The following is a 24331-nucleotide window of genomic DNA, read 5'->3' as shown; positions in this document are numbered from 1 at the left end:
AATATAGGTGAAACAAGTATGAGAAATACGCAAAATGACATTTCTTGACCAAAATAAATAATCGCTAAATATTTAAGAAATGCTTGAAACGACGAGGTAGGGTTAGGGGGGGGGGTCACCCTCTGATTTTGGAGTAAATCACACTTTGGCCCCAACCTACCCTCATTTTTTTAGTACAGAACAGCTACCAGCAACGCCTCGGAAGAGTTTCTAAATCTACTTCAGCACTTCCGAAAAAAAAAAAAAAAATTCAAAAGTCCCTTTGATTTCCGAATTATGTCACGATTCAAAACGTCTTAAATCAATTTCTTACATTAATGCCCTAAATTCTTTCTAAACAATAGATAAAGTTTGAAAAAAAACATCTCCAATTTTATGAATGGTGTTAGTTTTAAACAACTCAGAAGTACAACTAGAGTTTAATTTCAGAAATTGAGGGAGTGGGAGGAGGGGCACGCAAGTGTTCTCGGAAATTCAAAAAATAGTCGTAAAAATAGAGTTCAAAATAATCATAAACATTGAGCAGAAAACCCTTTCAAAACTTGCACCCGAGTTTGTTTTGACGTGGAATGGCGGATTTAAAATATAGAAAATGCTGCAATTGCGCGAGAGGCCCCATAACCATAGGCAGGGCTGTGGAGTCGGAGTCGTTAGAAAACATGCCGACTCCGACTCTGAGCTTTTTTTTTTCTTTCCTTTTCACCGACTCTCTTTGCATTTTTTAAAAACTGACTACCAATTGGTTCGATCACATGTATAAAAAGATACTAATGAGAAAATAAGTGCTATTATGGCAATCAGCTAGTTTGAGTGCTTACCGAACTTTCTGTAGCAGTGCCCTATTTTCGTTGAAATTTTATTGATGAAATATAATTTAAAATATATTCAAGAAAATTTTCAGAATTAAAATATTTATATTTTTTAAAAACTCTGAAATTATCTTTGGGTGTCATCTACCAGCTGGGTTTCACCCGGGGCAAACCCCCCCCCCCCCCTCAAGAACTTGGATTTAGAAAAAAAGCTTTTTTTCTTCTCAAGTTACAGCTTTCAAAAACGGAAAGCACACGATTTGATCAATATATATTTGTTAAACATTAAAGGGGGACAAATTACAGATTACAATTACAGATAATCCTTTTCAAATTTTTTACATGGGATTTTTAAGTCATCTCATTTTATAACTCGTAACTATTGGAAAATTTGATTTTTAAATTAAATTTACAACGCTGTATGCGTCTTGTGTTTACAATAAAAAACAAAATGCGAAATTTTCGTAAAAAGGAATTAATATTTCAATCTCTGTTTAGAGGTTCCCCCCCCCTGAAGGGAGAGAGGGAATTGAAAAAATACAATTCAAAAAAATAAAAAAAATCCGGAGTCGGAGTTAGAGTCGGAGTCAGGCATTTCAAAATCCAGGAGTCGGAGTCATTTTCCTTCCGACTCCGCAGCCCTGACCATAGGGCCACCGAAGGAGTTACAAAATTGCGAATGATAAATGTTTTACAACTTCTGTGATCCCCAAAATGTATTTTGACGGGCCCCAAACTTGTAACTCCGCCGAAGCGATACAAAAAAGACTGCATTACTGTGATTCATATTACAAATATCGAAAAATTAAAAATTACCGTCGGTTCAACGGGAATCTAATAAAATGACACAAAAATCGGTTTCGCCATCTCATATTTGTTTCCATAGTCTCCAATTCGGCAATATATCACCAAATGATCCGCATTCTGAGACGCTATATTAGTTTTGCATTGAAATAAGTAATTAATAGCCACAAAAAATGAGTAAACAGGCTTTTCAGAACACCCGATCGAAAACAAAAAGGGAAGTGCACAGCTGGAACGTCCACAGACCCCACATATGAAACTTTAACCTTCTAGAGATTATCATTTTTGAGTTATGACTTATGACAGATACATACGTACATCCTACTGAAAGAAAGAACGCAATAATTAACTTGTTTGGTACCTGAATGTAGTATTAAAAACTCTTCTAGGGATGACTAAAAATAGAAATTCATACTGAAATTTAAGTAAATAATTTTACATGAAAACAACAACTCCATTTACTTTGTATTAAAAAGTAAAACAGCAAAGGTCCTTTTTTTTTTCAAAAACATCGGCCAATTCCATCGGCTTTTCGATGTTTTTTAAGGCCGATGGACCGACGTTTCCCGCAAGTTAGCATCGGCCGTCGATGCCGATGCCGATGGCTAAATTGTTGAACCATCGCACAGTGTGGCATAATGGGCAAAAATCCACCGAACTCGCGGGTTTTGAGCTAGGATCTTCTATTATGGCTCAAAATGCGGCAAAATTCTCCGACTATTTCGTAGTAGTGCTACAATTTTGAATTTCTTAACCCCCTTAGCCCCGCAGAGCTCAGAATGAACCCAAGTCGCGATTTTGAAAATTAAAAAGTATGACCATATTTTTTCCCTGATATGTGGCTTAATGCTTAGTATAAATCGAGGAATCGGATGATAGAACACAACTTTGGATCGCTGCCGGGTGTTCAGAAATGCTTTTTTCCACCATATAAGTCATTAAAAACATTATTTTTCAGGTTTTTCCGTTGAAAAAATCGGTTTTAACGGTCTTCACACATCTCTCGCGCAAGAACAAATATATATTTTAATTCCAATCTACCAATTTCAATCATTTTCCAAAGTTCAAAAAGGCAAAAACCTCCCTAAAACACCGAAAAATTGCTCTAAGTCCGAATTTCAGCTCGAGATTCTACCATTGTCCACGGAAATACATCTGTGCAATAGCGGCAAACAGCTTATTTCATACACTCTCAGAAATGGACTTTCATATTCGACGAAATTTTCTTCGTTTCTGACGAAATCGCTTCCAGGGGCTGCTCCGAGCGAACATTTCGTCAAATTGAGGAAACTGCTTTCGTCTCTGGTTTGAAGATGCGAATTTCGTCAAATGTAACGAAATATTTCTTCATTCTAGTTTCGTCAAATCGACAATCATTTTCGTAGTTTTGAGAGTATTAGTTTCGTCAAATAAATTTCGTCATATTTGAGCATGTTAATTTCGTAGTTTTTTGAGTTTATTTATTTCTTTTTATTTTTTCTTTTTTGAGCTGGTTAGTTTTCTTTCTTTTTTTTTTTTTTTTTTTGACGATACTGACGAACCTCGTTAATTCGAACACGCTTAAAAAGAATTACTTCTAAAACGGACTTTTTTGTATTTTCTGTCCCATTGTTTTTTATTTTTCGGATAAGACGAATTCTGTTAAGAGTAATCGATTTTAATGATCCATTAAAGTTCGTTTTAAGGAGGTTCGACTGTATCTTACAAGATTTAGTCAAATCTTTACTTCAGAATCTTACCACCAGTTTCACAATTTGATGCGCATAGTCACACTCACAGGCCCGTCATTTACGGGGGGGGAGTCATTTATGGGGGTTGACATCCCCCCCCAATGATTTTTGAACTTTTATTCTTTACGTACGAAAGGCCGTGGTTTTAGTTGGTTCTCTATAAAAATTTTGAAGAGTGTACACCTTTTTCCACAATTGGGAAAAAAATCGAAATGACTGGCCTGCACTACCCCCCCCCCCCCTCCGCCTAAAGCAAAATGCAAGTATTTGTTGAAAAAAGAGACACATAAAAGATGTTAAAAAATTTTTTATTAATGTAAAAATACAAGCAGACAATTTCTTTAAAATGTAAAAATAATTATTGCAAATTCAAGTTAAAGAACAGTGTGAAATGATATCTGGGAATTAGGGCTTTAGGATGCATCGATGCATCGTAAAATACCGATGTACAGTACACCCTACATCATTACACCGGTTTAGAATAAAAACCTCTAAACCGAAAGATCGGTGTGCTCCACAAGTTTGCTTACATCCAAGCTTTTTTTTTTATCCAAGCAAAAAAAAAAAAAAAAAAAAGAACGGAAACCCGCATGTTAGTCCGGTCCCATAAACTCCCCATGGTATCTAACTAAAACCCCATAAGGGGGATTTTCCTGCAAAAAATCTATTTTTTGCCGGATCTTTTCCATATTTGGCACAGAGGTTCATTCTTGATGCTCAGGAATACTCATTGCGCAGTTTTCTTCCCGCTATGGGGGGGGGGACAACCCTCATAGGGGATCTCCTTATAAAAGCCAAGTTTTTGTCTGATTTTTCAAAATTTGGCACAGAGGTCCTTTGATGCTCGGGAATGCACACACAATGGTTTTAGTCCATCTATGGGGGGGGGGGGGGGGCAACGCCCATGGGATTTTTCCTTACAAAGTTCTGTCGGATTTCTTCTAAATTTGGCACAGCTCGTTTGATGCTCGGGAATTCAAAAAGTAGTTATCGTCCCTCTATTGTGGGGGGGGGGGAGGGAACCCCTTGGGTGTGCTTCTTATAAAAACCACGTTTTTTTCGAATCTTTTCCAATTTTTACGCAGAGGTCTTTTAATGCTCGGGAATTCAAGCAGGATAATTTTCGTTCTTCTATGGGAGGGGGAGGGGCAACCCCTCATTGGGGTTATTCTTATAAAAACCAATTTCTGTCGGATTTCTTCTAAATTTGGCACAGAGGTCGTTTGATGCTCGAGAATTAAAGCCGGGTAGTTTTCCTTCCTCTGGGGGGGGGGGGGCAACCCCCATTGGGGTTCTCCTTATAAAAAGCAAGTTTTTGTGGGATCTTTTCTGAATTTGGCACAGAACTTCTTTGATGCTCAGGAATTCTCATTGGGGAGTTTTCGTCCAGCTATTGGGGTCTTTTTTTTTTTTTTTTCAAAAACCAGTTTTTATAAGATCTTTTAACAATTTGGCACAGAATTCCTTTGATGCTCGAGAGTTCCCCCATTTTAGTCCCGCTATGCATGGGGAATCCCCCGCGTGGGTTTTTATCGGATCTATTCCAAGTTTGGTACATTTGTCCTTTAGTGCTTGTGAATTCCCATAGGGTAGTTTTCGTGCCAAATTTGGGAAAATTCTGACAAAAGCTTCGATTTTTGCAAGGAAAACTCCCCTAATCGGGGGTTTGCCACCTATAGCGGGAAGAATAATTCAAACTGCTTCAACTACTCGCGATGTAAGTTTGGCGATGCATCACGATGTAAAAATTCCTACATCGTCCAGTCCTACTGGGAATATAGAAGTGCTACTTCCTCAGCAGACATTGGGTTCTGGAAGAATAAGACATAGGTTACTTTTATGCAGAGTTACATCAATATTTGCTCAAGAGAAAATTGCTGGGGATTTACTTCTTCATTGCATCGCATAAAAAATTCCAGAAAAAAAAAAGGTTTTTTTAAAACTAATACCATACATTTTAAAGAAATAGTGCAATAAAATGTACAGCTTTAAGTTTTTATATCTTTGTTCGAAAATTAGATACAGAAAATGAAATTAGATAATCTTGAAAAAAAGCTTACCTTTTTCTTTTTTCAATCGATTATTTGTCTTATTAATTTTGCTTCTATGTAGAATGCTTGTTTGGCAAAATTTATGTTTAATACAGGAAGTGTATTATTGCATGCAGTACATACTTTATACTTTGAAGTACTTTGGTACATACTTCATATTTACCTGTCTGGAACTTTAAGGGAAATTAGGTACATTTATATAACATAATTGATTAGAACTTTACTGATTTACTAAAATAGCTCCATAAGCATTAATGCAACCATGGCCAACGCTAAGACAGAATTGCACGTAAGAGATTCAAAGGTATGTAAAGAAAATAGTGACTAGCGTATCGAGAAAAGTACTAGTTTTTATCATATACTTTTTATTTGCCTTTCAATTTTTCAATTGAAATTTTACATAGACATTTTACTTTGTCTGCAGCAAAAAGCATTACTCTAACTTAAATTTGGACTTACTAGTAGTAGACCCTTTATTTTGCTGTTAATTCCTTGAGGCAGCAAATATGGCAATAAAATTAATGCTGTATTTATTTCTGCTGTAGAAACTATGTATAATGGAAAAATTCATAATTATCACAAATCAGGTAACACAAATTAACATAGAATTTAGCGTACTAAATGTGAAAATAAACAACAAAGAACACTTTATAATTGTTATTATTTTCAAACATGCTGCTAACTTACCTTTTTTTTAAAAAGTCAAGGTTACCTTCAATAACTTATTTTAAATTTGGGAAAAATTGAAAAAATATTGAAAATATTTAGCTGCAAAGCACAAAGATATAGTTCTTTATAGAAATTAATATTTTCTTTGTAACTTAAAATGCTTTGTTTCAAATTAATACTTACTTTACTTCATGTTTTATTTTGCAAGTAAAACCATTCAAAAGAAAAAAAGAAAGAAACAGACTCAACAAATAGTGAAGTATTGATAGAACATAAACAAGAGACAGCTGCAGAAGAGGATGACATTACATAAACAACATGGGGTGCGACTTTAATAAATCCGGTCAACGAGCCTAACAAAAAAAAAGGGGGGGGGGGTATCATTTCCGAACCATAAGCTGATAGCCAGTTTGCATTTATTTTTAATTGCATTAAGCGCTTTTTTTCCTCGATTTTTGTAGGCTTGTTTAAAAGGTTGCTAAGCAATTATTAAAAAATATTTTTATGAACACTTTTGTGAGATAAAGTTCTTAATACTTTCTGATAATTAATTTCTTCAAAATCATATTTCATTTTGCTATTAAAATATTTCATGTAGTTTTGTTAAGAATTAACTATAGAGGATCTATTGTTTACCCATTTCAAAATATTAATCTTACCTAATGGGTACAGCAATATTTCATTGAAAATGATAAGTGTTACGTACACTTTTGTGAGAGAGCTACTGTATAAATCAATATTATCTTGAATAAAATATTACATGTAGAGTAGAAGAAGAAAAAAAGGCTCTCCTCTGATATGCCCCCCTCTTGGCGAGATTTTAATTTTTCGCTCGATACGAAAATCGCCAATAAGGCGATAACTTGGCAACCCTGGTTTTGCAACTTGAACACTGGAAAGTAGTTTCTCGAAGTCTGTCTTTTTGCACGTGTCTGTGTGGTAGGAGGTAGGTGCTCATATGTTCCGCTCTTAGGGAGATTTTAAGTTGAATACTCTAAAATAAAGTTTCAATTCATATTTTATTTTAGAGTATTCTTTTTCTTGTTGTTTTTTAATGTTAATTTAGTTGAATTTTCTATTTTAATTATGAGTTCGGTTTGTGATGTTGTCCAAATGTATCAATTGAAATTTTTGAATGAATCTTCTTTTTCTTTTTCGTCAGGTCGTCCAACGTTTGGACGTACCGGAGTCCTAAATAGATTTTTTATATTTAAACTAATTGAAAATAAAGAGGTTTTTTTAGAATTTTTAAGGGAAATTGGTTTACTTAAGAATGAAATGTTATGTTCTAGATGTAATTCTGTTATGAAAATTAAAAAAACTAAAAAATGTTCAGATGGGTTAATTTTTTTTTGTAGAAAGGTTATTGGGGGTGTTGTTTGTGGAAAAGAAGCAACGATCAGGAGTGGGTCATGGTTTAGTTCTAGCAAGTTGAAAATAGAGGAGATTTTTTTGATAACATATGAGATTTTAATTGGGACCAAAACTGCTGATATTGAAAGTCAATATTTTTTTTCATCACAAACTTTAGCCGATTGGCGAAATTATATTAATGAAGAAATATTAAATTACATTGAATTAAAATCCGAACAAATAGGGGGGGGGGGGGGGTTGGGAAAGTTATTGAAGTTGATGAATCTAAATTTGGGAAAAGAAAATATAATCGGGGACATGCAGTTGAGGGACAATGGGTTTTTGGGGGGGTTGAACGGGGTTCGGGGAAAACTTTTTTGGTTGCTGTTGGGGATAGGGGTAGGGAAACTCTATTTTTGGCAATTAAGCAGTGGATACTACCAGGCACGACGGTGCACTCCGATTGTTGGAGGGCATATGATACATTGGGGGAGGAGGGGTATGAGCATTTAACAGTCAACCATAAACTTAATTTTGTAGATCCAGAAACTAAATGTCACACTAACACAATTGAATCCACATGGAGACACGTTAAAAGTACTCTACCAACATATAATAGATTAGGGGATTTTAAATTTTATTTAGCTTATTATTTATACAAAAAAAATTGTGAATACAAAAATGAGGATATGTTTGTAAAGTTTTTGGAAATAATTCGCGAAATTAATTGGGTGGAGTACAAAATACAAGTAAAATAAGGTTGTTTTTTTTTTGGAATTTTTTTTGTCAAAACAAACATAATTTAAATATTTTTGTAAAGTAATGATAATAAAAAATGGGATAATTTCCCTAAGAGCGGAACATATGTGCACTGCCTCACGTGAGGAAGTAAAAGAAAAGTAAAAAAGGTAAGTGAACATATTTTGAATTATTGTGTTTTTAGTGTGTTTCTGGTAATTTGTATTTTGGTCTGGTTGGCATTTTTGTAGCACAAAAATGGTGTTAATTTCACATAAAATCTGTGACTTTATTGTATACTGAACGGAGGAGATCTGTGACTTATATCCGACTGTGATGTATATTAAAAGTCGGAGGGATAACGGACCGAGCGGCAGCGAGGTCCTGGCGAGCCCGAGGTCTCATAGTACTTTCGTAATGAGACCTCGGCTGTATCCCGGAGAAACAACGGAAAAAAATTAATGCATTAATTTCATTAAATAATTAATGACATAATTTGAATTTTTCCTGTTGGCGCTAAAAAAGCATCGCTAAGAACGATGTATGACGTATGACGTCATACATAGTTTTCTTGGCGACGCTTTTTTGGCGCCAACAGGAAAAAGTCGCCAAGAGGGGGGTATATCAGATTTGTTCCGAAAAAAATACCAATACTTAGAGAGGGGGTGGGGGGGGCGGAATATTTGTTTAAGAAAATAAAAATGCAGAGTAAAAAAATTTTGAAATATTAAACAAAAACACTTTGTTCACCAGAATTATATTAGCAAAATTCATGAAGAAGAATGAAAACACATAACCATGAAACATATTCAACGTTGAAATTAAAAGCTTCAAAGTTCTATGCTATTTATCAAGGCGCTGTATTTATTATCTGCGTTGCTGTAACGACGGTGGAATTTTTTATGTAAGTTTAAATTCGTAAAAATGCTTTGGTCATCTTTGTCAATTGTCTAACGGAGGGAAATAAAGGAAGTACGTTTTCGGAAACAAATGTCAACAAACACACATTTTCATTTGCAAATAAAAAATAACGCTAGTTAAGCCTAACGTGGAGGTGACTCAAAGTTAGTTTATACAGAATTCCAAACCAAATCGAACAGGTCGTTTTCAATTTTAATGTGTTTTAAATCCAACAATAAACACAACACTAAACAAAAATGTAACAATACATAAAAGAAGGCGCATTGCACATACAAATTTTAATAAATACTAACCTTCTTTATGAATCCTTTAGAATAACTGCCGTAAAATATTTTAACGAGCAAGTACAAGGCTGAAACGAAAACTCCCAGAATGCACTGCAATGTGATGAAATCGGGACGAAATTATTTCGTGAAAAATTTGAGATTTCTGGTTTCGTCAAATATCACGTGATTCGGTGACAAAAGGATCGTAGAAAATAACGAAATAGTGCTCGAGGATTGCCGAATCGTCAAAATTGAGCGTTTCATTTTTGACAGTGTATGTATACATTTATGTGTATACATTTTGAGAATAAATCGTCTGCGTTCGAATAAAGACCTTTACATTTAAAATTTCCGAATGCTTTTGATGTTTTAAAAAAATTTAATGTATTAAAGTAACAGTTGAGCAAATGTGTAGACTCAATATTAGTATGTTTGTCTGTTTCCTTGGATTAATCGTAATATTCGAATTGTAACAGGTATGTTCACTCTTTTACATAAGTATACAAAATAGAAAACTTTGTCTTCTGTTACATAAATAATTATTTAAACAAATTATGTAAATTACATTTTTTTAAAAATTAGTTTCTGCATGTAAGACCAACAAAACAATATAAATTTTAATATAAATTCAATAAAACTTTATAACAAAGTTAAAATAACATGTCACTGTTTTTCATACAGAAAGTGAAAGCTAATGGACATATATTTCTAAATATGTGTTTTTTAAATTAAATACAGTGAAGTAAAATCATATAGTTTCATTAATTCTTTCATCCCTACCTTAAATTTAGCTGTATTATAACCTATAAATGATGTTGTTAGGAACAAAACTGGGCTAAAAGGGTTCATCTGAGCATTAATTGTTTAGTTTAAAACACATTAAAATTTTAACATGTGTTTTTACATTTTAAGTTAGAATTCCAACAAAAACACTTACGTAAAAGAGTGAACATACCGTTACAATTCAAATATTACGATTATTCCGAGGAAACAGACAAACATACTAATTTTGCGTCTACACATTTGTTCAACTGTTACTTAGATATATTAAATTTTCTTAAAAACATCAAAAGCATTCGGAAATTTTAAATGTAAAGGTTTTTATTCGAACGCAGACGATTTATTCTCAAAATGTATACATATTGATGTATACATATGAAATAAGCTGTTTGCAGCTATTGCACAGATGCATTTCCGAGGACAATGGCAGAATCTCGAGCTGAAATTCGGACTTTGAGCAATTTTTCGGTGTTTTAGGGAGGTTTTTGCCTTTTAAACTTTGGAAAATGATTGAAAACTTGTAGATTGGAATTAAAATATATATTTGTTCTTGCGCGGGACATGTGTGAAGACCGTTAAAACCCATTTTTTCAACGGAAAAACCTGAAAAATAATGTTTTTAATGACTTATACGGTGGAAAAAAGCATTTCTAAACACCCGGCAGCGATCAAAAGTTGTGTTTTATCATCCGATTCCTCGATTTATACTAAGCATTGAGCCACATATCAGGGAAAAAATATGGTCATACTTTTTAGTTTTCAAAATCGCGAGTTGGGTCCATTCTGAGCTCTGCGGGGCTTATGGGGTTAAGAAATTCAAAATTGTAGCACCACTACGAAATAGTTGAAGAATTTTGCCGCATTTTGAGCCATAATAGAAGATCCTAACTCAAAACCGGCGAGTTCGGTGGATTTTTGCCCACTATGCCACATTGTGCATCGTCGCCGATGCATCGGCCAGGCCGATGCATCGGTCGAGTCCTAACAACTAGACCACACTAAGAATCTACATACCAAATTTCAACTTCTTACGACATACCGTTTTTGAGTTATGCGAGATACGTACATACATACGTGCATATATACATACATTCATACGCACATACAGTCGTCACGAGAAAACTCGTGGTAATTCACTCAGGGATGGTCAATTTGAATATTTCGGGCGTCCATTCGTTCTTAGGCATATATGCACGTACGGTAGGGTTGAAAAAAGCTCACAACATTCATTCGGAGGTGGATAAAATGGAAAATTAGTCTGAAATTTGAGGGAATTTTTTTTTCGGGAATACAATACTTTCTTTCTATGTAAAAAAGAAGCAAAAACAGCAATATCAAGTTCTTTGCAAGAAATCCTTTAAAAACTTAAAAGCAAAGAAAATTCACTACTGGTGATGCTGTTTTGAGAATCCATTCATGCTGTTTCTGGAACATTGATCGCAAATTTGACATTGATATTACAAGACAAACCAGCACATTACTGGTTAGGTCCCCATAACTAGTCCTGTGCACTAATTTAAAAATCATTAAAATACATTAAATGGCTTAACTCTTTTTAATTTTCGATAACTAATAAACTTTTCTGCAGAAAATTGAAAGGATTTTCAGCTGTTTTACCTGTCAAAAATGTAAGGATGCAAGGAATTACTATCCTCTAGAACCTATGAATATAATTCTATACTTTCTACATAGAATTATTTGCAAAGATATAAAGTTTTAGAGAATACAAGTCTTGTTTTCCTTGGTAGAAAGAACTCATTTTTAGATTTTTTAACACATGTTTTTAAACCGTTTTAGATCGTTTATGTACATTTTCTTTGTTTTTCTTTCATCTTCACATAGATACGCTGTGTTTAAAAAATATTCACAGAAGATGAAATCTACTAGCTAATAATACTTAAAATGAAACTTGAAATATGATTTTTTTTTCCAGCTTTGCCACATGCAGCGGCCACAGATGATTCTCTAAGCAAATGCACAAGTAAGACATTTTAAGAAGTTAACTTTACTCGTTTTTGTGTCATTTTTTACTTACACTGATATGAAATTTACTCAAACACACAGAATAAGAACTGATTTAAATATCACTCATTATTACTTCCTTTTACGAAGATTCCACGTTTATACCTACAGTGCTAGTAAAAAAAATTGCATCACCCTCGCATTTTCACAACACTGGGATTATGTGAGAAGTTTTGGTCGACCGATTAACGATGAATGTATGTGAAATTCTGCAAAACTTATGAAATAAACATTTAACAGCAGGAATCCGATAATTGTTTACGTAGATCGGGGCTGTTTCCGGGCCTAGGCAAACTGCTGACCCCATGCTCATTTTTCCATTTCTGGAACCTGAGTGTGAGTTCAGAGAAAAAAAAAATACTTAACCCCATGTCAATTTAAGTCTAATGTCAGGATAAAGGTTTCTAAATTGTTATTTACCAGTTTTGCCCTATGGCACGGAGCAGAATCATTCTGGAAAATGACGTTCGGAACTGAAGTGAAGTGATCTCGGATGGTAGGAAGCAATTTCTCCTCCAAAATGTCAATATACACTTGAGCGTTTACTGTTCCTTGCACAAAGTGAAGCCCACCAATTCCTTGATCAGAAATACATCCCCAAATCATCTGGGATACGGGATGCTTGACTGTGTGTTGAATGCAGTCGGGATGATATTCCTCTCCTTTGCGGGGCGGGTGATGCGATTTTTTTTACCACCACTGTATATCTATCATATTTGACCAAAAAAAATCTTGTTACATCACACATGGATAATTTTGACTCATTTTTGAGGTGATGTCTGTAAGAATTTAAACTGGATGATATTTTACATGAGATTCATGAAAGTAAAGTGCAAATCATATCTCTGATTTGCCACCTATGTTTCATTTATTTAATACCGATTTGGTAGAATACAAGAACTTGCTGTCAACGATTTTCAAAGATTTCGCTGCTAGGAAAAATGGTTTTTCTGACCGCACTAGAGTTCACTTATTTGGGTCATGAAGAAAGGCTATATCGGCGTGCACGTAGCAAAAGAATGCCTAAAACGCATAGTTTCATTTTACGAAGCCATAACGAAATAACCATAGAATTCTTAATGTGTGAAGATTTCGCTCATTTCATGTATCAGTACATGGACTCTTTGACAGCTTATAAACGTACACAGTGTGATCGTTTAAGTGATAGAATGAAATAGGCGTGGTAATATATTTTACAGCTATTATATATTAAAAACGAGATGATGTGTGCATCACATGACTTCCTTTTACTCCAATTTACTGTCATTTTCTCATTATTGGCAGTTTCAATTCGATTCAATAGTTTACTCTCTAAATATCACCAACAGTGGCCAAATTAAAACCAGATTTAAAAAAAAAAAATTTGAAAATTGCCAAATTTGTCGCCAAGTTGGCGACAAAACTTGGCGACCAAAAGACTGGCGTTATATCGCCAAGTGTCCGCCAAATTATAACACCACTTGAGTTTACATCGAAATTAACAAAGATTCCCCCCCACCAGAAAAAAGGGACAAAAGACCCCTTTTGAAGCATACAAAAGCAACCAAAAAGGAAGGTGCACAACTAGACCCCACTAGGAGTCTACGTACCAAATTTCAACTTTCTAGGACATTCCGTTCTTGAGTTATGTGACATACATACACACATTTGCACATACGCACATACATACGTACATACAGACGTCACGAGAAAACTTGTTGCAATTAACTCGGGGATCGTCAAAATGGATATTTCGGGTGTCTGTACGTTCCTAGGCACATAGACACGTGTGGACGGGTTGGAAAAAAAAAACTCAACATTCATTTGGGGGGTGAGCAAAATGGAAATTAAAGCCGATTTTTGGGTGAAAATTTTTTTGCGAATAAAATACTTCCTTTTTTGTAAAAGGAAGTAATAGAATCCATTTAGCTTAGTACAACGTTTTGAACGGTCAACCAATTTATTCATAGACATTTTAGATTTAGTTTTGGGAACTTAAATTCTCAACTGTGTCACGGCTGGAACACCCTCGTAAAAAGCTTCTTTCATTGCAGTTTGAGAATTGAAAATAGTCACACGGTGCTAGATCAAGCAATACAGAGAACGACCGAGGACACAAATCCATTTTTTGTTCCCAAAACTGAAAACTGCAACGAAAATAACTTCTTAGGATGATGTTTCAGCCAGTCAAGCAGCGTGGCACAGGTGCTAAAGAACATTCTGAAAACTGAATTAAAAAGTCTATGGATAATTTGGTTAACCGTTCGAAATGTTGCATAGAGTTAAATGGATCCTATTTTGAATAAATTTTAGCTTTTAAACGTATTGCCAAGCTTATTTTATTATTCTATTACCGAAATGTTCGGTTATTTTTAGATCACACTGTGTAAGTGCATTAAGAATGGCTAACAACATAATGAAGAATGTTATATTTGAAGTCTAAAACTAATCTCTTATATGAAGATACAAGCGGTACCCGCACGGCTTTGCCCGTAGTAGAAAAATTGAAAGGTCATTTGGTTCGCCTGTATTTTTACAAATAATGGATTAACAATTTCTCGCCAATTTGCTCGCCCACATTATAGTAATTTGCTCATCCACGTTATGACAATTTACTTGTCCATCTTATAATGACTTGCTCTGTAAAATGTTCTTAAATTTGGAATAGAAAAAGAACGAAATCGAATTTTCGAAAAATCTCTTCGAGGTGCACACTCCCATGCTTCAAACTAATTTTGTACCGAATTTCATGAAAATCGGCCGAACGGTCTAGGCGATATGCGCATCGCAGACATCCAGTCATCCGGACATTCAGCTTTATTATAAGTAAAGACTATTTTTGACTTCAAATTGCAATTGTGTTTGAAATAATGTTTCCAATTTGTATTTTCTAACCCGTCTTATTACAATCCCCTTCATTTACAGACTGTATCTCGACGTCTACTTTTGCTGGTGTGGTTGTGTGCATTTTATTCATCGAGGGTCTGCTGGGTGTTATTTGGCTTTACTACTTCAAGCCAAGGAGGAAAGAGGAACGGAAGCGGAAGTCTTCAACGGAGGTGACAAGGCAACGCACCAACAGCGAAAGATACAGGATGCGGCCAGTGAAGGATATGAGTATCGGACGGACGCCTCCGGCATCGTTTGACATTTCCGAAAGTGTAGACTACGAAGAGATGTCATAATGGACTTTGTTTTAACTTAAATTTCAATAAAGAATTTCATATAAAAAAATGTAGGGTAAAAATAACCTTCAATTCAATCCCCAGGTGAAGCGTGATACTAGTACAGTGTTAATCGTATGTTTGGGTGGGGGGGAGAGGAGGGATGTACTTCGTATAGCTTTAAAGAACATTTACCAGATTTCAATAAGTTTGCTATTCATTTTGTTTTTTTCTTTTTTTTTTTTTTTACATTTTGAAAACAGTTTTGAAAAAAAAAAAGATTAAAAGTGGTGGTGCGGGAGAGGGGAGGCGGCTTACCAATCTACAAGTTCATGCCAGCTTATTTCAAGCATAGCCATGTTTGATTTCAACTCATGATTTCAACTCATAGACCATCACCAGAAAGAGAACGCCATATTTAACTAACTAGAATCTGAAAAATATTATTATTTCTGATGTCAAATTTTATTAAAAAATTCAAAATAATATGACCCCATTGAGATCCCAACTTGAAATTTTGTACAAATAAAGATAAAACAGACTCAAATTTTTGAGATTTTTTTAAAAGAAATTCATTATACGTTTTCTGAGAAATTTTAATTTTAAATTTACACTTCATTTTTTAAAAATGAAAATTTTTATGAAATTAGTCATGTTGCATATCATATTACACAGAAATTAATGTACTTTAAAATGCTTTTTACCAAATCTTTCTCTCTATATTTGGTACTGAGTTATCGTCATTTTTATGTTTAAGTATCCATGGAAAAAAGAGGGTTTTTCCAAAACTCAAAATCTTATAAATACAAAAATAAAAGAGACAAAAATCTAAACATTTGGACTTTTGATTAACTCGAGGGGTAAAATCGATGAGAAAAATTTCAAAGATATACAAAATGGTGAGGGAAAAAATTTCTTAAATTTTAGATCACTTGACATGGAATGACCCTGAAGTGTTTTTTGTCTTGCATACGCACTGATATGTCGTTGCTTTTGTTTTAATATCAAACAACACTATCTACAGATTCAATCGATGTATCGTGACATGAACAGTGAACACTCCTACTTAGTTTTAGGTGGATTAACAAGAAAGCTAAAGACCGAGGAAAGCCTAAATTTTTCTAAAGATACAGGATGCGGCCAGTGAAGGATATGAGTATCGGACGAACGCGTCCAGCATTGTTTGACATTTCTGAAAGTGTAGACTACGAAGAGATGTTATTATAGACTTTGTTTTTAACTTAAATTTCAATAAAGAATTTCATATCAAAGTTTTATGACTGTAAATATCAATGAATATTTTTTATTTTTCTACAGCAGAATGAAGTGTCTTTTGTCTTCCACACCCACTTATATGTCGTTGCTTCTATTTTAATGTCAAACAAATCTATCTACAAATTTAATCGACGTACTGTCTGACCACGGATTGTATGGAAAGGCAAACATCCGGTTTACAGGCGGAAATGGACGCATCTATTTGTTTTTAGGGTTGTCAGCGGGTTTGCAGATGTATGTAAGCCTCTAAATTAAGCAGTCTCATTCAAATGAGCGGAACACGAGCATCAAGTTTTTGCTTTTCCCTCTCATTTAGGTAGACTCATCTTAACTGGACGTTTGCCAATTCCATACAATCCGAAGTCAAACAGTATTGTTAAATGACATAGAAGAATAAACATGGAAGCCAATGAACGAGGAAAGTGTTAATTTTTTTTAACCAACTTAGAACAACTAGTGCAGCTATTTAATCCAACACTCTTGAAAAAAGAAAGTTGTGGGAGGGGCACATGCAATTCAAAATCTTTGGATATTCAGGGGAAACAATTTGATGTCAGTTTTTTTTAGTGCGTAAACATGAAGGTATGAGTAAAATTTCTAAAAATAAGTGGTAGCTCATTTTCAATAAATGTATGTAATCCAAGAAAGTCATTTTGTTTCTCTTTAAATTTCACAGTAAACGAAAGCGGATGCTCATGTAGGTGCTAAATGTACATGAAAATATAATTAATTAAGCACTTTTGTTTGTGGTATGCTTTTTGTAGACTGTTTTTCTTAAAGTTTTGGGCCAATTTGTCGAAAAATATTCAATTGATTTTTGATACACGAATAAGTAAAATGTTATGTAATTAAGTTGCGTTGTTTTGGCTTTGTGTCCCTTCAGTAACGAGCATAATCTTTTAATACTTAGTTCCTGCTTAAATTCCAATAAAAGCAATCCAACCCTTTATAGGGCTGTTTAACTCTAGCAATGTTATGTTGAAGTAATTTTGGGATTGAGATTGATTTATAAAAAGAGGAATTCAGTAATCTTATCACCTATTTCTTTTTATGATTTTTAATACCACTTTTGTTAAGTGGAGAGTATGCTTTCCATCATTCACTGGAAGATAGATATGCAAAGGGAAAGCATCTTTATTTTTGTATTTTTTTTTCTATTTCTCATTACCTTACATTTATAAAATATAATTTGCGAATACTAAACTCTGCAAACAAAGTTATGAGTAAGCTTTTCGTTTTTCAAAACTTTAAGAATTTATGGTGCTTTTTTCCCCTAAAATTTCAAAAAACAAGGATTAACAGATTAAGGGACCAAAGATCTTGCAAGATGCACAAACGTATCTTGTTCTTTTCTCGTATGCTTTAGCAGAGCTCAAACGGCAACAACCATATGTTCTTTGCAAGGGTGTCCCCCCCCTCCCCCTAAAGGCAAGTGCGCACCCCTCTCAATATCGTTGAGACCCTACTCCCAAAAGCAATTGCCCCCTCCCCCAAAATGAGAAAAAACCCTTTGAAACAACCCCTTCGCCTAAAAATTTCAATGGCGCAGTCTGTGCCATGACCCCTTCTAGGTGGGCACCCCTGTTTTTTGTAAAGTTGGCATTAAGGTTACCAACTTTAGTCAATCGTACGTTATCTGGAAGAGTTTTCTTTCTGATCAGGAAACTTACAGGTCGCCCTTTGCGTTTACGACTTAAAAACCCAGAGATCAGTTATCCTGGTAGCCGAAGCACTCATTACTCATTGGTGGGAAAACGATTTCCCGTGGATATTTAAGGAAGTTGGTGGGAAATATGCTAACCAAACGACCTTATAAAGGGTAAAGTTAGAAAACCGTTTAACCCGTTAAGCATAGTAAAGGACTTGGCTGGTAACAGTTTTGATAGTGACAGCAAAATATCTTCCGAAGCCTACATGTTAATTAATAGCACTAAACAAGGAGTTCCGTCCAAAACTAAACGAGACAACTTTCCTGTATACCAACATCGACTTTCTAGCACAGATCCATTTTCTTAACTAGCTAAGACTACAAAACATGTCAAACATAGATTTTTAACATTTTAAGTATTTTCTAAAAACAAATACAGTGAAACCTGTGTAAGTTGAAGTGCGGTGCAGTACTTTAATGGTCAACTTAAACAGGTGGTCAACTTACAAAGGTTGATTTATATGATAAGGGCTAATTCCGTGCCTGAAAAAAGTTGTCAACTTAGACCGGTGGTCAACTTACAAGGGTGGTCAACTTCACAGGTTTTACTGTATACCTCTTTCATCTGATGAATCAGGTAGGCAGAAAAAATAATGAGGGAAATAAATTAAGTAATTAGCACTGTTTAATTAATGCTCTAGTATATTTATTTTTTTAATTATTTTAGTTCTGGCGACGGGGGAAATATAAAATCCGAGGCATTTTATTTGCTCAAAAGAGCTACAAACGGTTTTTTTTTAACACAAATTGCACTTATTTTAATATGCTTTTTCTTGAAAAAAAAAAAAACAAAAAACAAAAACAAAGAGGAAATAATAGAATACTTTATGGAGAAATATGTTTTAGAAAGTGTACAAATAGATAGGTGAAGTTCTCCAGAGAAAATAACTTTCCGCAATAATAAAAATGTCTACACATTTCTTTCTTTATGTTAAACTAGTGATACCCGCACGGCTTTGCCCGTAATAGAAAAATCAAAAGGTCTTTTGGTTCGCCTGTATATTTACAAATAATGTACGGTGAATTTTCTCGCCAGTTGGTTTGTACCCATCTTACGGTTCCACGTTATGATCATTTCGTATCTCGCCAATTGGCTTGTGCCCATGTTAAGATTCCACGTTATGATAATTTCGTAATTTACTCGTCCATCTTATGATATTTTTTTTCTTAAAATTGGAATAGAAAAAGAACCACATCGAATTTTCGAAACATCGCTTCAAGGTGCACACCCCCATGCTACATACTAACTTTGTGCCAAATTTCATGAAAATCGGCAGAACGATTTAGGCGCTATGCGCGTCACAGACATCCTACAGACATCCAGACATCCTCCGGACAGAGAGACGTTCTGCTTTATTATTAACTAGTGGCACCCGCACGGCTTCGCCCGTAATACAAACATTAAAGGTCTTTTGGTTCGCTTGTATATTTACAAATAATGTATGGTGAATTTTCTCGCCAATTGGCTTGTACCGACGTTACAGTTCCACGTTATGATAATTTCGTATCTCGCCAATTGGCTTGTGCCCATGTTACGGTTCCACGTTACGATAATTTCGTAATTTATGATAGTTTTTTTTTCTTAAAATTGGAATAAAAAAAGAACCACATCGAATTTTCGAAAAATCGCTTCGAGGTGCACACTCCCATGCTACATACTAACTTTGTGCCAAATTTCATGAAAATCGGCCGAACGGTTTAAGCGCTATGCGCGTCACAGACATCCAGACATCCTACAGACATCCTCCGGACAGAGAGACTTTCTGCTTTATTATTAGTAAAGAAGAAGATAAAGAATAATGTATGGTGAATTTTCTCGCCAATTGGCTTGTACCGACGTTACAGTTCCACGTTATGATAATTTCGTATCTCGCCAATTGGCTTGTGCCCATGTTACGGTTCCACGTTATGATAATTTCGTATCTCGCCAATTGGCTTGTGCCCATGTTACGGTTCCACGTTATGATAATTTCGTATCTCGCCAATTGGCTTGTGCCCATGTTACGGTTCCACGTTACGATAATTTCGTAATTTATGATAGTTTTTTTTTTCTTAAAATTGGAATAAAAAAAGATTAACATCGAATTTTCGAAAAATCGCTTCGAGGTGCACACCCCCATGCTACTTAACCACTACTATTATTACCACTAACTTTGTGCCAAATTTCATGAAAATCGGCCGAACGGTTTAAGCGCTATGCGCGTCACAGACATCCTACGGACATCCTACAGACATCCAGAGAGACATCCTACAGACATCCTCCGGACAGAGAGACTTACTGCTTTATTATTAGTAACTAGTGGTACCCGCACGGCTTTGCCCGTAATAGAAAATTAAAAGGTCTTTTGGTTCGCTTGTATATATTTACAAATAATGTATGGTGAATTTTCTCGACAATTGGCTTGTACCGACGTTACAGTTTCACGTTATGATAATTTCGTATCTCGCCAATTGGCTTGCGCCCATGGTACGATTCCACGTTATGATAATTTCGTAATTTATGATAGTTTTTTTTCCCTAAAATTGGAATAAAAAAAGAACCACATCGAATTTTCGAAAAATCGCTTCGAGGTGCACACCCCCATGCTACATACTAACTTTGTGCCAAATTTCATGAAAATCGGCCGAACGGTTTAGGCGCTATGCGCGTCACAGACATCCTACAGATATCCTACAGATATCCTACAGACATCCTACAGACATCCTCCGGACAGAGAGACTTTCTGCTTTATTATTAGTAAAGAAGAAGATAAAGAAAATAAAGCACTTCAAATTTTCTTTAATCCCCCCCCCCCGTTGCCAAATATAAAATTAATTAATTAAAACGTTGGAATGAAAATAAAAACAAAACATCTCAACAACCATTATTTCACAGCAAAACCCAGGGCTGCTGGTTTGGAGTTGAACAGTTTTTGGTGCAAAAGAGTCAAAGTCGGAGTCGGGAGACGAAGGCTTTAAAATTCCAACAGTCGGAGTAAGGTCATTTTCCCTTCGAATCTGGATTTCCCCCAAGGTTGTGGAGTCAGTGTTGGAATCGGGCTCATTTTTGGATTTTTCATAAACATATCTATATATATATAAATGAATGTTTGTCTGTATGTCATCCATGAACTCAAAAACTACCCGGTAGATTTGGCTGAAACTTTCACCGTTTGTTATTTTTGGTACTGGGAATGTTTATAGACCAGTTCGAAAAAAATCCGATCGACAGTTCCTTTTTTATTCCAATTTAAGTCACAATCCATTGGATAAATACGAATAAAATTATCGGCTGCAGAAATTAATTCGCGTGAAAGATCTCATTGATAAGAAGTTAGCTGTTGCCATTTTTCTTGAGTTTGAACAAATAAATTCTTTCTTTATTGTTTTATGGCTTTTCATGCAACGGGGGGATTTAAAACTTTTTCCATTTGATATTTTTAGCGATTGATTGATCTTGCAAACTGCGTGAGTACAAAATTTGAGTATAGTCACGGCTTCACTTGATACCTGGACCGATTATTATGAAAATTGCTATATATATATGTATTTTTCCACGGAGAAGGTGCATAATATGCTCATTGAAGCCACTCGCCACCAGGTGGCACTGCAGAGTAGCAACTTCTGCCCCGTTCAACCGATTGTCATGAAAATCAGTATAATGATGTATTTTTTTTTGTTGGCGTAGCAACGCGCGTCGGGTACAGATAGTTCTTATTAAAAATGCGATATGTCACACTTCTTGCTACCCTTGTCACAAATTGTTTGAAAGAAATTATCCTCAGTAATTTCGTTTTTTTTCCCCAATGTAATTAAATATAAGTCTGCTTATCTAAGAAGGTTTTTCGCTGATTAGCCATACTAACCGGATTATCCGAACTTTTGCTTATCCGGATTGCCCTTGGTCCCAGTAAGTCCGGATAAACAAGATTCTACTGTATACTAACCCCTACCCCCTAAAATCGTAATAACATTACCCTCAACTCTTTTCAACAACGTCATATTCCAAAAAAAAGTTATTTTTCAGGAGAGTTATTTTGAAAATTTAAAGTAAGATACTATGTATCAAAACTATATTTCAGGCCACTGATTGAACTTTCTCTTGAGCATAATGTCTTTTTCAAGAAAATCTGCTCCGTTTCACGAACAAGTGTAAAAAGTGTTAAGTTTTAAAAAGTTGCGTTTTATTTATGACGTTCTTGTGCTAAATTTCAAAGATAGGGTAGACTGGGGATACTTGATCCTCACTTTAGTTTTCATTTTTTTTCTCTGCTGCAAATTATCAGTTTTTTTTTTTTTTTTTTTTTTTTTTTTAAGTACATTGAACAAAGGTAATTTTTTCTTCTATCTGACAGTATTTTTTTTAGTTGAAATGAAACAGATAGTTTTGGTAAAATAATTTTTTTCAAAAATTTCATAAAGGGATCATGCGTCCCCACATCAATGGATACATGATCCCTTCACGGGCGATACTTGATCCCACTAAGAAAATACATAGACTTTTCATTAGATCGCCAATTTATTTGTGGATTTTAATTTTCTACATAATGTTTCTAAAAAAAAACACAATTTCTAATTTTCTTTATTAGAATATAATAATGTGCATACATAATAACATAGTTTCAAATATCACTAGACATTTGTAAAAAAAAATGTACACAACCTTCATGAACTTATGATGCTTTTGATCAGTTACTTATTATTCAATACAGTTGTGAACAAAAACAATACTATATTTTATAAATAAAACTAACAATTTTGTTTAAAGTAGCGCAATGAAGATAAAATTACAACAAATAAAAAAAAATAAGATGACAAGCACGAAAATCATCTTATTTGCTTCTTGTCTTGCAGTAATAAAATTAAGAGTTTCATCATTTGAATTAATTTTTAAAAAGAGGAAAGAAAAATGTAAGTATCAGTGTACTCATAAAATAGAAAGCCTAGCTTATATGTTTTCAAAACCTGAAAAGTCAAATGCAAACAATTCGTTTGTTGCAGTTCTTTAATTGCCGCTCAACCCAACAGGATGTGTGCAGCTTAACACATTTTGTCAATTTTTCAGGGAAAGATAGATTGATTAAACATATTACCTTTTCGCTTCAAAAAAAACTTATTTCAAACTCTAGAAATCCAACTTTGCATTCTATCCTCTCATGGGTCAACATAATGGACAACTCACTTTTTTGTTGTAAATCTAACAATAGTAAAATCATTTATTTTTTCTTTCAAACAAAGACTTGACATCTATTTCAACTTGTTAAATTTCATTTGACTGATCAGAACATAATTTATCAGTAGAGTTAGTTTATGTTTAGGTTTTTGAGGTGTTATGTGGGTTACAAGTGCGAACTGATATTTCAACTGTTTAGCATATTTACAGTAGTGATCGTTTAAATCTATCACTTAAACTATGATAAATTTTATTATGTTAACATGGTTTTGAATATTTAAAGTTAATGTCAACAAAGTAAGCAACATTTATATTCCTTTCATTGTGTTTATATTGTCATATGGATACTTGACCCCAGGGATCATGTATCCCTCTTAACGAAGGGATCAAGTATCCCTAATATGCCATTTTTACTAACATACTTGTTCTATTATTAACAATCAGTGACAATTTACTAAAAATGTGTCTCAATTATTAAAGACTGTCTATACTTTAACATTACACTTCGGAATTTTTTTTAAGTTGTATTTAAAAGCTAATTTAAACTTCGGAATGCTTTCCTAGAAAAAAGGTTTCCCTTGACACATTCAGACGATCATTTCTTGAGCTAAAACAATAGACTTATAATAAGAGTAGACCGAGCTTTCCCAGACTGGCTGATGAAAAAATTGGTTCATGGATACATCATGTGACTAGTGGGAGGCTTGGCGAAAACTTTGGCAGCATGGTTGCTAGATGGCAACATTATCTATAATTTGGCACTCGACATGTATTTTAAGACGTAATATGTTTTCATTATAATTTTTTTCCAGGTGCAGAGATTGAACTGTTTTTCTTTTAGTTATGCATTATTTTGACATTAGTAAATAGTTTTTGATCACAGTTTTCAGCAACTTTTATTTCATTCGGA

General features: G+C 34.4%; 1 protein-coding gene across 1 annotated transcript in view; it reads left to right on the top strand.

Moving 5' to 3' along the window:
- The window catches only part of LOC129216795 (macrophage mannose receptor 1-like), a 58777-nt gene extending 43470 nt beyond the window's left edge, over nt 1-15307 (top strand). The window contains exons 11-12 of the mRNA XM_054851011.1: nt 12055-12102; nt 15048-15307. Coding sequence (XP_054706986.1) covers nt 12055-12102; nt 15048-15307 — 308 coding nt within the window. The remainder of the gene's footprint in view (nt 1-12054; nt 12103-15047) is intronic.
- The last annotated feature ends 9024 nt before the right edge of the window (nt 15308-24331 follow it).

The sequence above is a fragment of the Uloborus diversus genome, chromosome 2 (genome assembly GCF_026930045.1).
Source record: "Uloborus diversus isolate 005 chromosome 2, Udiv.v.3.1, whole genome shotgun sequence".
Taxonomy (NCBI): Eukaryota; Metazoa; Arthropoda; class Arachnida; order Araneae; family Uloboridae; genus Uloborus; species Uloborus diversus.
Note: the sequence above shows the minus strand (reverse complement) of the source record. Positions and strands in the feature narration are given on the sequence as shown.